This window comes from Poecilia reticulata, chromosome 14 (assembly GCF_904066995.2).
Source record: "Poecilia reticulata chromosome 14, P_reticulata-male-v2, whole genome shotgun sequence".
NCBI lineage: Eukaryota > Metazoa > Chordata > Actinopteri > Cyprinodontiformes > Poeciliidae > Poecilia > Poecilia reticulata.
Genome location: NC_088843.1, coordinates 18,646,516 through 18,659,482, shown reverse-complemented (window position 1 = coordinate 18,659,482; position 12,967 = coordinate 18,646,516). Strand labels below are relative to the sequence as shown.

Here is a 12,967-nt window from a genome sequence, read left to right as displayed (position 1 = left end):
GCAGTGATTCTGTCCAATCCAGTTAATTTTTCCTCACTAACACGTATCATCTCCTCTCTGCAGGTTACACCTACCTCTACAGTGGTCCCTACATGTACGAGTTCAGCTTGAGGACGGGGCGGATGCTGCGTCTGCTGAGAAACAGCTACTTCCTGCCCTGCACCAACTACTAGATCAGCTTTTGAAGAAAACCAATGAAGGGTCAATTAATTACAGGATTCCATCCATAATTTATTATATAACCTATTTTTACTGTTGTGTTGTCCTATAGTTTCAGGTGAATAATGAACCTTTCTACAAAGTGTAAGTTTTTTTTATTCTATTAATGTTCATGTAAAATGTTAATGTGTTCTGGTTTTTACGTCAAAATATTTTAAAAGTTATTCTAAGTTTATTTTTGTTCTAATTTATTTAGATTATTTTGACAGTTCAATTTTGTGTTATTTGCGTTTTACAAGTTAATTTATTACATTCGTTGTACAAATGTGACTGCCTCAACAAAGTAATATTACAAATAGAATTATACAATAAAAAAATGCTGTTTTGTGTATTTTTATAAATTCAGTTATCATTTAAAACCAACCAATTTCTTCATGAAAAATACATGACCTTGCATCAACTATAACGTTGATCCCCTGACATGTTATACCCAAATTCAAGTTGTATGTTGTTACATGTTTTCATTCACCAAGGCGTCTAAATGAAATAAATGTGTTATGATAAAATATGTGATTCTGATTGTTTAATGAGTTTCTATAAGATGAAACAGTTTCATTTGATCAGTTCAACAGAAATATGCAAACTTGATAAAAGTTCTTTTAAATTTAGTCTGCTACATTGATTGTTATTATGGCTGTAAACATAATATATAAAATATTTGACTTTTCCACAATAACAAACATAAATAATACTTAGCACAGATGACGTTTTTTAAAACAGAAACGGGAGCATGATCAACTGATTTTGCATTTTATGCGTTTGCCGAGGCATTAACTCGACTCATGAAACTTGGAATCAAATTACAAGTTTGAGTCACAAGTTTAATAACTTTAGACTTGCCTTGATGAAATCACAAGACTTAATACTGACTTGCACTTTTACACCAATGAATTTTGTTTTCCTTAGAATTTGAGTTGTTTATATTGAACATACTTTATATCCAATACCAAACATAACATGTTACAAGTGAACAAGTACCTGTAGTGTAAGCCAACTTGCTGAATACCTCTGGCCTTTTATTAGCATTTCCTCCTCCGGTCGCTGCAACTTGAACTTTGAACTCCCTGTTCAAACTGCTTTCATTTTGCTTCCTATGAAAACACGAGAACAAGCTAGTGGAGGTTAAGCCTTTTCATCCAGCAGAGGGAGGCAAGCCCAACTGAAAGAATAAAAAAAAAAGAAAAATCTGTACAACCAAGCAAAGCATAAGCCACTATGGAATAACATTAAGAGACTTTTAGTAACAATTTAAACACAGATTTAACCAAATGTCTTAAGACTGATCCTTTTGCAGTTGCGTAGACATTGATGCGAGAGCTGCCAATTGTTGTATTAACATTTGTACATAATGCCAGAGCTGCCACAAATGTGTGGCAATGAATTGGATGTTAAGGTAAACTCAAAATGCTCTGAAATAGAGAGCATCTTTTACTCTTTTTATTTTCTTCATTGTTTTAATTGGGTTGTTTAGGATGGGATGCTGTTTGTTGCGTTCTAAATTTCTCATGCAAATTCATTCTACAGCTTACTTATTAAATTAATTAATTTGCATTCACGGGGACCAATGTAGATCTGGATTTGCTAATTAGGAGGTTCTGGGAAAATCCCACTGACTGGTCTAATATTTGGGCCACAAGGGCTTGCTATACATATTTTTTTAATTTGAATCGGTGTGCAGTCATAGCCTGGGTTCAGTGGTGGTTTCTTATATGGGCTAATGCCCAGGGCGGCATCTTGTGTGGGTGGCATAAAAATTGAAGGCTGAAGATGAGTCCCAATACGACCCTGGTCTAATCTTTATGACAAAGTGTTTATTTTACATTTCTTAAATTGGTCAACGTCAGTTTTTTTAATTTTCAGACAATTTGTAGTAACTACCCATAAACTGCAGAACTAACACAAGCGACGAAGATTAATTAATTTTCTTACTCCATTACAAAGTGATCAAACAACAATATAAATATGAACTATCAACCATGATAAAAAATCAGATAATTTTAACTAAAATTATAGACAACAGAAAACAACCCTTGTGAGAGTTCACAAGCATTTAATATAACATGATCAGCAGATGTTAACTTGTAGTAATTTTCCACCACACAAAACACAATTATTCCAAATAAGAATACTTGTCTACTGTAAAGACCATCCCTGTGCAAGTGTCTTAAAAATTTGAGATATTTCCAAAGAATCCCCTTTATTATTAATTATTTAAATTAAAATGGCTGGTTCAATCTCTGTTCTCTCCAATCTCTGGGGACGAGGTCGCCAATGGGGTTAAAAAGCTCCTCGGTGGCAGGGCCCCAGGGGTGGATGAGATTTGGCCGGAGTTTCTTAAGGCTCTGGATGTTGTACGGTTGTGTCGACTGACACGACTCTGCAATATCGCATGGACATTGGGGGGCAGTTCCCCTGGATTGGCAGACTGGGGTGGTGGTCCCCCTGTTCAAAAAGAGGGACCAGAGAGTGTGCTCCAAATACAGAGGGGTCACACTCTTAAGCCTCCCTGGCTAGGTCTATTCAGGGGTCCTGGAGAGGAGGGTCCATCGGCTAGTAGAACCTCGGATTCAGGAAGAGCAGTGTGGTTTTTGTCATGGTCATGGAACACTGGATCAGCTCTATGCCCTCGGCAGGGTCCTGGAGGGCGCATGGGAGTTCGCCCATCCAGGCTACATGTGTTTTGTGGACTTGGAGAAGACGTTCGGCCATGTCCCTCAGGGAGCCCTGTGGGGGGTTCTCCGGAGTATGGGGTACCGGGCCCTTTGATACGGGCTGTCAGGTCCCTGTATGACCGGTGTCAGAGTCTGGTCCGCATTGCAGGCATTAAGATGGGCTCGTTTCCGGTGAGAGTTGGACTCCACCAAGGCTGCCCTTTGTCACCGATTCTGTTCATCACTTTCATGGACAGAATTTCTAGGTGCAGCCGAGGTGTTGAGGGGATCCGTTTTGGTGGCCTTTGGATCGCATCTCTGATTTTTGCAGATGATGTGGTCCTGTTGGCTTCATCAGGTCCTGATCTGAGGCTCTCACGGGAGCGGTTCGCAGGCGAGTGTGAAGCGGCCCGGATGAGGATCAGTGCCTCCAAATCCGAGGCCATGGTCTTGAGCCGGAAAAGGGTAGAGTGCCTTCTCCGGGTCAGTGGGGGGTCCTGCCCCAAGTGGAGGAGTTTAAGTATCTCAGGATCTTGTTCACGAATGAGGGAGGAAGGGAGCGGGAGATCGCTCCAAATCCAAGACCATGGTCTTGAGCCGGAAAAGGGTAGAGTGCCTTCTCCGGGTCAGTGGGGGGTCCTGCCCCAAGTGGAGGAGTTTAAGTATCTCAGGATCTTGTTCACGAATGAGGGAGGAAGGGAGCGGGAGATCGACAGGCAGATTGGGGCAGCATCTGCCGTGAAGCGGGCGCTGTACCGGCCCGTTGTGGTGAAGAGAGAGCTGAGCCAAAAAGCAAAACTCTCGATTTACCGGTTGATCTATGTTCCTACCTTCATCTATGGTCATGAGCTTTGGGTCATGACCGAAAGAACGAGATCACAGATACAAGCGGCCGAAATGGGTTTCCTCCTCAGGGTGGCTGGGCTCTCCCTTAGAGATAGGGTGAGAAGCTCGGTCATCCGGGAGGGACTCAGAGTAGTGCCGCTGCTCCTTCATGTCCAGAGAAGTCAGTTGAGGTGGCTCGGGCATCTGGTAAGGATGCCTCCTGGATACCTTCCTGATGAGGGATTCCGGGCACGGCCCACTGGGAAGAGACCCCGGGAAAGACCCAGGACACGCTAGAGGGACTATGTTTCTCGGCTGACCTGGGAACGCCTTGGGGTTCCCCAGGAGGAGCTGGAACAAGTGGCTGGGGAGGGGAAAGTCTGGGCCTCCCTTCTGAAGCTGCTACCCCATGACCCAATCCCGGGTAAGCGGAAGATGGGATGGATGGATGGATGGATGGATGGATGGATGGATGGATGGATGGATGGATGGATGGATGGATGGATGGATGGATGGATGGATGGATGGATGGATGGATGGATGGATGGATGGATGGATGGATGGATGGATGGATGGATGGATGGATGGATGGATGGATGGATGGATGGATGGATGGATGGATGATTCTATCAGCCGACTCTCTTAAACTGCTGATGAGGAGGGAAAACTTGAGTTGATATCTTTTTTTTTATGCATGCTTAATGTAAGATGATTTCCCTGAAATCATTTTACAGCCAGCTATAAAATCAGGCTGTAAATCACCTTTGTTAAAGCCTGATGTTTATCATAAGAGACGGGCTCTTCCAATTCCAAGTTAGCAGCACAAAGACTGTAATCTTGGGATGATCTGGACTGCGTTCTTTCTGTGACTTTGGGCACTTTGTTGTGTCATGGTTGTGAGAAAAATTAGTATTCAGGGAGCACAGAAATAACAGAGAGGAGAAAAGTTGCTAACAAGCACCATCAGAAGGAAACAAAAGTGGAAGTAAAACAAGACAGTATTTGATTACATTATACTGTTGCACAGGGTTGGCATTCAAAAGTTATTTATTAGATATTATTGTTATCAATTCCTTGGACACTCAAAGCAAGGGCTGTTTTTAAGTTGTTGGCATAAAGTTGTGCACAGTGATGCAGGTAACATGTCTGATGTTACTTATGATCAGTTTCAGTTGGGAAAGTGGGAGCAAGATTCAAGATTTTTCATGAAAAACATGGTTTTAAGTTTAGCTTAAAATTATAGGGTTTTTTAAGGTGAACGTGAAATGTCAGGAGAAACATTGATGATGATACTGTTAAAAATGTTCTTATAAAGGGAGTATTCACAAGATTGATTGTGATTTTTAGATTGTGTTGTTTTTGGCAGCTTCTGGATGTAACTAATAAAATCTTCCACTAACTACGAGAATCTTTGGCTTTCATACTTGTTTTATGTCGATAATGTGGTAAGACCGGCTTTTGAGCTTCTGACTTTCTGCATCCAAAGTTATGAATGAATGTGCACTGCCACCTCCTGGTATCTCGCTACTGCAAGAAACCCAGAGTATGGATTATATATTCTCATTCTGGCCTGTGAATGCTTTTGGATCTCACAGAAAAAGCTGAAGCGGTTTCTATCCTGAGCTTGCTCCCTCCCACATCCAATAAAAGTTAAGCAGAAAAAGCACAATAAATAAATAATGAGGAACTTGTTGAACATTGTCTTCTCTCTTAAATAAATATCTATAAAATAATTCAATGCATGCAATGTTGTCTGAGCAATAAGAATCTGTGAAGGTCAATAAACCCAACCTTCAGTGGATCCACTGATCATGGGATCCAATATGCTACACCTATTAGTGTTAGAAAAAAATGTTATGTATCCTTTTTCAGGAAGAACTAAAATCTCTGACACCTTTTGAGTGATGTACTGTATCCTTCATTTCTGGTACCAACAGATCTATTTGTATCGCGCTTAAACCACTGAAAACAATTACAATCTTGCTTATGAGTTTGCAATGCTTGTTTCTTTATAGGAAAAATACTCTTATACTACACGTGGCAACAACATAAAAGAAGACGTGTCATAATTACAGTCTTCCCAAGGTGCATGTGGCAACAATACGGAGCACATGTCATAATTAAAGTGTCTTGTGTTGGGGAAATTTTGTATTGTGTGAACAATCAGCTGTAAACTTCCTCTGCTACCCATAAAAGGAGTCAAGAGTCACTCTCTCAAGTATGTAGTTGCTCAACACACCCTGTCCAGGCCCTTTATAACGGCTCCCTCCAGGTGGGAGACACAAGTTGAGTTCAACAAGGAAACATGAAGACTTTCACGCTGAGTTTTCTCCTGAGCCTTTCGGCTGCAGTGTTCTGCATGCCGGTGTCGCAGCCTACACAGCAGGATGAGCAGTTTGCAGAGGTATGTGCACTTATAACATGAATTGAACGTTCTGTGTAGTAAGAAACTAAAATGCTCTTTTAATTCAACAAGTTATGTGTTGATTAGCACATAGAGAGCTAGTCAATACAGAGCAGCAGACTCAAGCCTCTCTGTTCTTTCTCTCCACCAGAACTACCTGAAGAGATTTTTCAACCTGACAGAGGAAAGAGGTCCATCGTTCAGAAGTGGCATCAGCTCAGTGTCTAAGAAGCTGATGGAGATGCAAAAATTCTTTGGCCTTCACATCACAGGGAACCTGGATGCCGACACCTTGGCCATGATGAAGAAGCCACGCTGTGGAGTCCCAGACGTAGATGTTGCTCAATTCTCCACTTTTGGAAACAATCTGAAATGGAACAAGAATGAACTCACATACAGGTGGGAGATCTCAGAAGATCACATGTTCAGTGATGTGTACTATCACAGATGTTGTATTTGGTTCAATGTGGAACATTTTTTATGTCTTCAGGATAGAGAACTACACACCAGACATGCCTGCAGCAGAGGTAGATGAATCCATTGAGAAAGCTCTTCAGGTTTGGGCCAGAGTTACTCCCCTCAGATTCACAAGGATTTACAGTGGCATAGCAGACATCATGATCTCCTTTGGTCGTGGTGGTGAGTATCAAACTCTTTTTCCAATTACTGTATTAGAAGTTCTTGAAAAAGTTTTTTCTTAGATTGTTTCAATCTTAATGAAAGATGTTTTTTCTAACAGCACATGGTGATTTTTACCCTTTTGATGGACCTGACGGTACTCTTGCCCATGCTTTCGCTCCTTCTTCTGGTATCGGAGGAGACGCCCACTTTGACGAAGATGAGACCTTCACTTTCCGCTCCAACACAGGTAAGTTTGTTCTTTATACTTTATACTCTTTCAGCTCTGCCAACGTCTGATTGGTCCAACAAGAGGTGTAACTCATCCTCCGTTCCCTAGGCTACGTCCTCTTCCTGGTTGCAGCCCATGAGTTCGGCCACTCTTTGGGTTTGTCCCACTCCAACGACCCTGGTGCTCTCATGGCCCCTGTGTACTCGTACCAAGACCCAGACACGTTTGTTCTGCCACAAGATGATGTCAGAGGCATTCAGTCACTGTATGGTTAGTATCATAAAATCCATGTTTGAACAAACTAGCTTGGACTAAACTTCGTTCAGAACCTCTCCATTACTGATTCCTGAGATTTAATGTAATATACCATCTATTTTCCAGGCAAAAATGAGGATCCAATTCCTCCTGGACCAACTGCTCCCCCCACTCCTGATGTCTGTGATTCCTCCCTGGTCTTGGATGCTGTTGCCACGCTAAGAGGAGAGATGTTGTTCTTCAAGAACGGGTATGGTAGAAGCTTAAGTTTCCATTAATTTGAAGCTGGAGTCAATGATTTACTTTGCAAAAAACTGCTCTAAGATGTGCCTAATGTTTGACCATGTGTTTCTTTCCAGATTCTTCTGGCGTATTTACCCCCAGAGTGATACCCCTCAGCAAACTCTCATCAGAAACTTTTGGCCCAACGCTCCGGACAGCGTTGATGCTGCTTACGAGAGTCAGCAGTCAGACAGAGTCTTTCTCTTTAAAGGTATTTGATTTCTGTCTTTTTTAAGTGGTGGAATTTTTATAGTTTACCCAAAAGCCTTTACCCAAATAACTACTTTAAACTTTTTCTTGACAGGTCGTCAAGTTTGGGCTTTCAGTGGCTATGATCTGGAACGGGATTATCCCAAATCGATTTCCAGCTTTGGTTTGCCCAAGGACATCAAGAAAGTTGATGCGGCCCTCAATGACCCAGAGACTGGCAAGACTCTCTTCTTCGTTGGCAGCAATTACTACAGGTGTGTTCAAGCAAGACTAGAAATCATTTGTAAAATGTTGAATTTCAAGTAGAGTCCAGCAGTATTTTGGATTTTCCTCTTCTAGTTTACACCCAAGCAACGTGCTTTTCTGCTTTTTAATAAGAAATAATGGTCATATTTTATCTTGTCCTTTTCAGCTATGATGAGACTACAAAGACGATGGACTCAGGATTCCCAAAGCGAGTTGATGAAACCTTCTCTGGAATGACCAGAAAGGTGACAGCAGCTTTACAGTACAGAGGTGAGTCACTTCCAAAACCACAGGATTAATGAAATGACTAAATGACTGCAGTGATTCTGTCCAATCCAGTTCATTTTTCCTCACTAACACGTATCATCTCTGCTCTGCAGGTTACACCTACCTCTACAGTGGTCCCTACATGTACGAGTTCAGCTTGAGTACGGGGCGGATGCTGCGTCTGCTGAGAAACAGCTACTTCCTGCCCTGCACCAACTACTAGATCAGCTTTTGAAGAAAACCAATGAAGGTTCAATTAATTACAGGATTCCATCCATAATTTATGATAGAACCCATTTATACTGTTGTGTTGTCTTATAGTTTCAGGTAAATAATTAACCTTTCTATTAAGTGTGGTTTTTTTATAATATTTTATCAATGTTCATGTAAAATGTTAATGTGTTCTGGTTTTTACGCCAAAATATATATTTTTAAATTATTCTAAGTTAATTTTTATTGTAATTTATTTATATTATTTGGACAGTCCATTGTCGTGTTACTTTTTACAAGTTAATTTATTACATTCATTGTACAAATGTGACTGCCTCAAAAAGTATTACAAATAGAATTACACCATAAAAAATGCTGTTTTGTATATTTTTATAAATTCAGTTATCATTTAAAACCAACCAATTTCTTCATGAAAAATACATGACGTTGCATCAACTGTAACGTTGATCCCCTGACATGTTATACCCAAATTCAAGTTGTACGTTGTTACATGTTTTCATTCACCAAGGCATCTAAATGAAATAAATGTGTTATGATCAAATATGTGATTCTGATTGTTTAATGAGTCTCTATTAAATGAAACAGTTTCATTTGATCAGTTCAGCAGAAATATTCAAACTTGCATAAAAGTTAATTTACATTTAGTCTGACATATTGACTGATATGGCTGTAAACAAAATATATAAAAATGTACAGCTATTTTGACTTTTCCACAATAACAAACATAAATAATACTTAGCACAGATGACATTTTTTAAAACGGAAACGGGAGCCTGATCAACTGATTTAGCATTTTATTCGTTTGCCGAGGCATTAACTCGACTCATGAAACTTGGAAGCAAATTACAAGTTTGAGTCACAAGTTTAATAACTTTAGACTTGACTTGATGAAATCACAAGACTTAATATTGACTTGCACTTTTACACCAATGACTTTTGACTTTCTCAGGATTTGAGTTGTTTACTTTGAAAATACTTTATATCCAACACCAAACATAACATGTTACAACTGAACTGTACCTGTAGTGTAAGCCAACTTGCTGAACACCTCTGGCCTTTTATCAGCATTTCCTCCTCTTGTCGCTGCAACTTGAACTTTGAACTCCCTGTTCAAACTGCTTTCATTTAGCTTCCTATGAAAACAGGAGAACAAGCCAGTGGTGGTGAAACCTTTTCACCCAGCAGAGGGAGGCAAACCCAACTGAAAGAAATAAAAAAAATAAAAATAAAAAAAATCTGTACTACCAAACAAAGCATAAGCTGCTACGCACAGGGGCGCCGCCAGGAAACTTGGGCCCTATCTGTTAGCTTAGCTACATTTTAGCTAGTCTGTAGGTAAGATAACTATGCTAAATGGTTGATAATCTCACAGTCTACCCACCTCTCTTGGAGACAAACTGGGCTACAAATTGACCCTCTTGTCGTTTTTCTCTCTCTCTCCTTTTGAAAACCTGACTTTATATTTTTTTCTTAGCAGTATAGTAACAGTCGTTCTTGTCTTGTTCTAACTGCTGCTGAACACGTCACAGTCAATCGCGCCAAGCAGGAATGAACCATTTCATGCATATCCAGAGGGGTGTTCAGGACAAATATAGAGGTGTGCCTTTTGGTCTAGAAGGGGTAACATTTAATTTTTACTGATAAAAACAATTTTAAAAACACAATATAATTACTTTTGTAATTGACAGGGCCCCAATTTTTCTTCTATTTCTATGAAGAAAAAAATAAATAACTATTTTGTGGAGGGCCCCCTGTCGGTCAGGGGCCCTTGGAATTGTCCTAACTTTTCCCCCTTCAGGCGCCCCTGTCTATGCAATAATATTAAAACACTTTTAGTAATAATTTAAACACAGATTTAACCAAATGTCTTAAGACTGATCCTTTTGCAGTTGCATAAACATTGATGCAAGATCTGCCAATTGTTGTATTAACATTTGTACAGAATGCCAGAGCTGCCACAAATGTGTGACAATGAATTGGATGTTAAGGTAAACTCAAAATGCTCTGAAACAGAGAGCATCTTTTACTCTTTTTATTTTCTTCATTTTTTAAATTGGGTTGGTTAGGATGGGATGTTGTTTGTTGCGTTCTAAATTTCTCATGCAAAATTTATGCTTCAGCTTACTTATTAGATAAATTAATTTATGTTCACAGAGACCAATGCAGATCTGGATTTGCTAATTTGGAGGTTCTGGGGAAATTCCACTGACTGGTCTAATATTTGGGGTACAAGGGCTTGCTATACATATTTTTTTAATTTGAATCGGTGTGCAGTCATAGCATGGGTTCACTGGTGGTTTCTTATATGGGCAAACGCCCAGGTCGGCATCTTGTGTGGGTGGCATAAAAATTGAAGGTTGAAGATGAGTCCTAATACGACCCAGGTCTAATCTTTTTGACAAAGTGTTTATTTTAAATTTCTTATATTGATCAAATATAGAGGTGTGCTTTTTGGTCTTTTTAATTTTCAGACAATTTGTAGTAACTACCCATAAACTGCAGAACTAACACAAGTGATGAAGATTAATTTTCTTACTCCATTACAAAGTGATCAAACAGTAACATAAGTTTTTCTTTGTAGACCTACTGTTATTGTTACTGACAAACTTCAGTAACAGAGGATGTGATGGAGCCACAAGAATTTCATCCTTCTTTTTAAAAAATAAGCTCAATGTGCAGCTCAGCTGCAGATGCCTGCTCAATTCCAATAGCTATGGTGACTAATTCAATAATATTCTCAATTTTTTTAGGATCCTGATTAATACTAGTTAATAAAACAACTTAGGTGTGGCTATTATTATCTTAAAAACTAAAGTGTTTCTTAAAAGCTAATTGAGTCATGGGACCTGTAACGAAGAATAATTTTATTACGTATGTATGGAATTTTAAGTTTTTAATTAGACATTATTTATAACCTGAAATGATAAATTGGCAATTAAATCTAACGGTTAAGCACTGCAATCTGCAAACTTCACAATAATAAAATTAAATGGTAAAATTTCCAGTATTTCTTTCATTGAAATTTCGTTATTTTCTTGTTTATGTTATTATTATTAGGCGACTTGAGAGTTGCATGTCTTGAGTTTGGGACTTACATGTCTTTACTTATAATCTGACCAGGAATAGAGACGCACTTGTGACGTGAAAAGCAATAGCGACCTCTGGCGGTCAGTGATATTATCTGCCCTGATACTGAACCTGTAAGAGGCTGTCTATTTTTATTTGCAGACACGCTGACTTCATAAGTTGCTGAAGACATTAGTTTCAAAACACAATTATTCCAAATAGGAATAAAAGCCGCCGCTGCGCTTGTAAAGGCCATGTGTTTTAGAATTAGAGCTATTTCCAAAGAGCCCACTTTATTGTTAATCGTTTAAATTAAAATGGCTGGTTCCATGGTTGTCAGCTGACTGTCTTAAACAGCTGATGAGGGGGAAAAACTTGAGATGATTTACATTCTTTCTGCATGCTTGATGTAGGGGAGGAAGGGTATCTAATAGTTTAACATCTGAGTACACCAGAAGAAAAAGTTAATATGACGACCAAGCCCCTATTTATCAGTGACTAATTGCTCATGAGGGGATTGTTAAACCATGGAAAAATTGTTTCCCTAAAATCATTTTACAGCCAGCTGTAAAATCAGGCTGTAAATCACCTTTGTGAAAGCCTGATGTTTATCATAAGAGACGGGCTCTTCCAATTCCAAGGTAGTAGCACAAGGACTGTAATCTTGGGATGATCTGGACTGCGTTCTTTCTGTGACTTTGGGCACTTTGTTGTGTCATGGTTGCGAGGAAAATGAGTATTCAGGGAGCACAGAAATAACAGAGAGGAGAAAAGTTGCTGACAAGCACGATCAGAAGCAAACAAAAGTGGAAGTAAAACAAGACAGTATTTGATTATATTGTACTTTTGCACATGGTTGGCATTCAAAAGTTGTTGGTTAAAGACATTATTATTATCAATTCCTAGGACACTCAAAGCAAAGGCTGTTTCTAAGATGATGGGAACTCCTGACTATCCCCAGTTTCAACTTGTAATGCTGACTTTGCGTTTGAAATAAATAAATAATAATAATAATAATAATAATAATAATAATAATAATAATAATAATAATAATAATAATAATAATAATGAATTTATCCAATGCAAATATTATCAAACCAGTAATCAGTTTAGAGTTACTCATCCAAGTGACTGTGCGTTACTAATTTTGTCATTTTTCTTTGTAAAAATATATTCTGTTTTCTTGCGCCGTGGTTAATGACAAGTCAGCATGAGGAAACTTCATGTGTATCAGGCCTGTTTTCTATCTGGAAATACAGTCACTATTTTGAGTTTATGTCTTTCATTGTTTTAATATGGAAAACATTTAGTTTCCTGAAAAACATGTTTTTAAGTTTAGCTTAAAATTATAGGGCTTTTTAAGATGAATGTGAAATGTCAGGAGAAACATTGATAATGATACTGTTAAAAATGTTCTAATAAAGGGAGTATTCAAAAGATTGATTGTGATTTTTAGATTGT

General features: G+C 39.0%; 1 protein-coding gene across 1 annotated transcript in view; it reads left to right on the top strand.

The window, feature by feature from the left end:
- Window positions 1–8,981, top strand: part of LOC103476142 (uncharacterized) — a gene marked incomplete at its 5' end in the record, with an annotated part of 30,155 nt that extends 21,174 nt beyond the window's left edge. The window contains 11 exon segments of the mRNA XM_081615879.1: window positions 64–171; window positions 3,202–3,264; window positions 5,987–6,099; window positions 6,251–6,498; window positions 6,590–6,738; window positions 6,839–6,967; window positions 7,058–7,454; window positions 7,564–7,697; window positions 7,791–7,950; window positions 8,109–8,212; window positions 8,323–8,981. Of these exon segments, the coding sequence (XP_081472005.1) occupies window positions 64–171; window positions 3,202–3,264; window positions 5,987–6,099; window positions 6,251–6,498; window positions 6,590–6,738; window positions 6,839–6,967; window positions 7,058–7,454; window positions 7,564–7,697; window positions 7,791–7,950; window positions 8,109–8,212; window positions 8,323–8,432 (1,715 nt within the window).
- Between the last annotated feature and the right edge of the window lie 3,986 nt (window positions 8,982–12,967).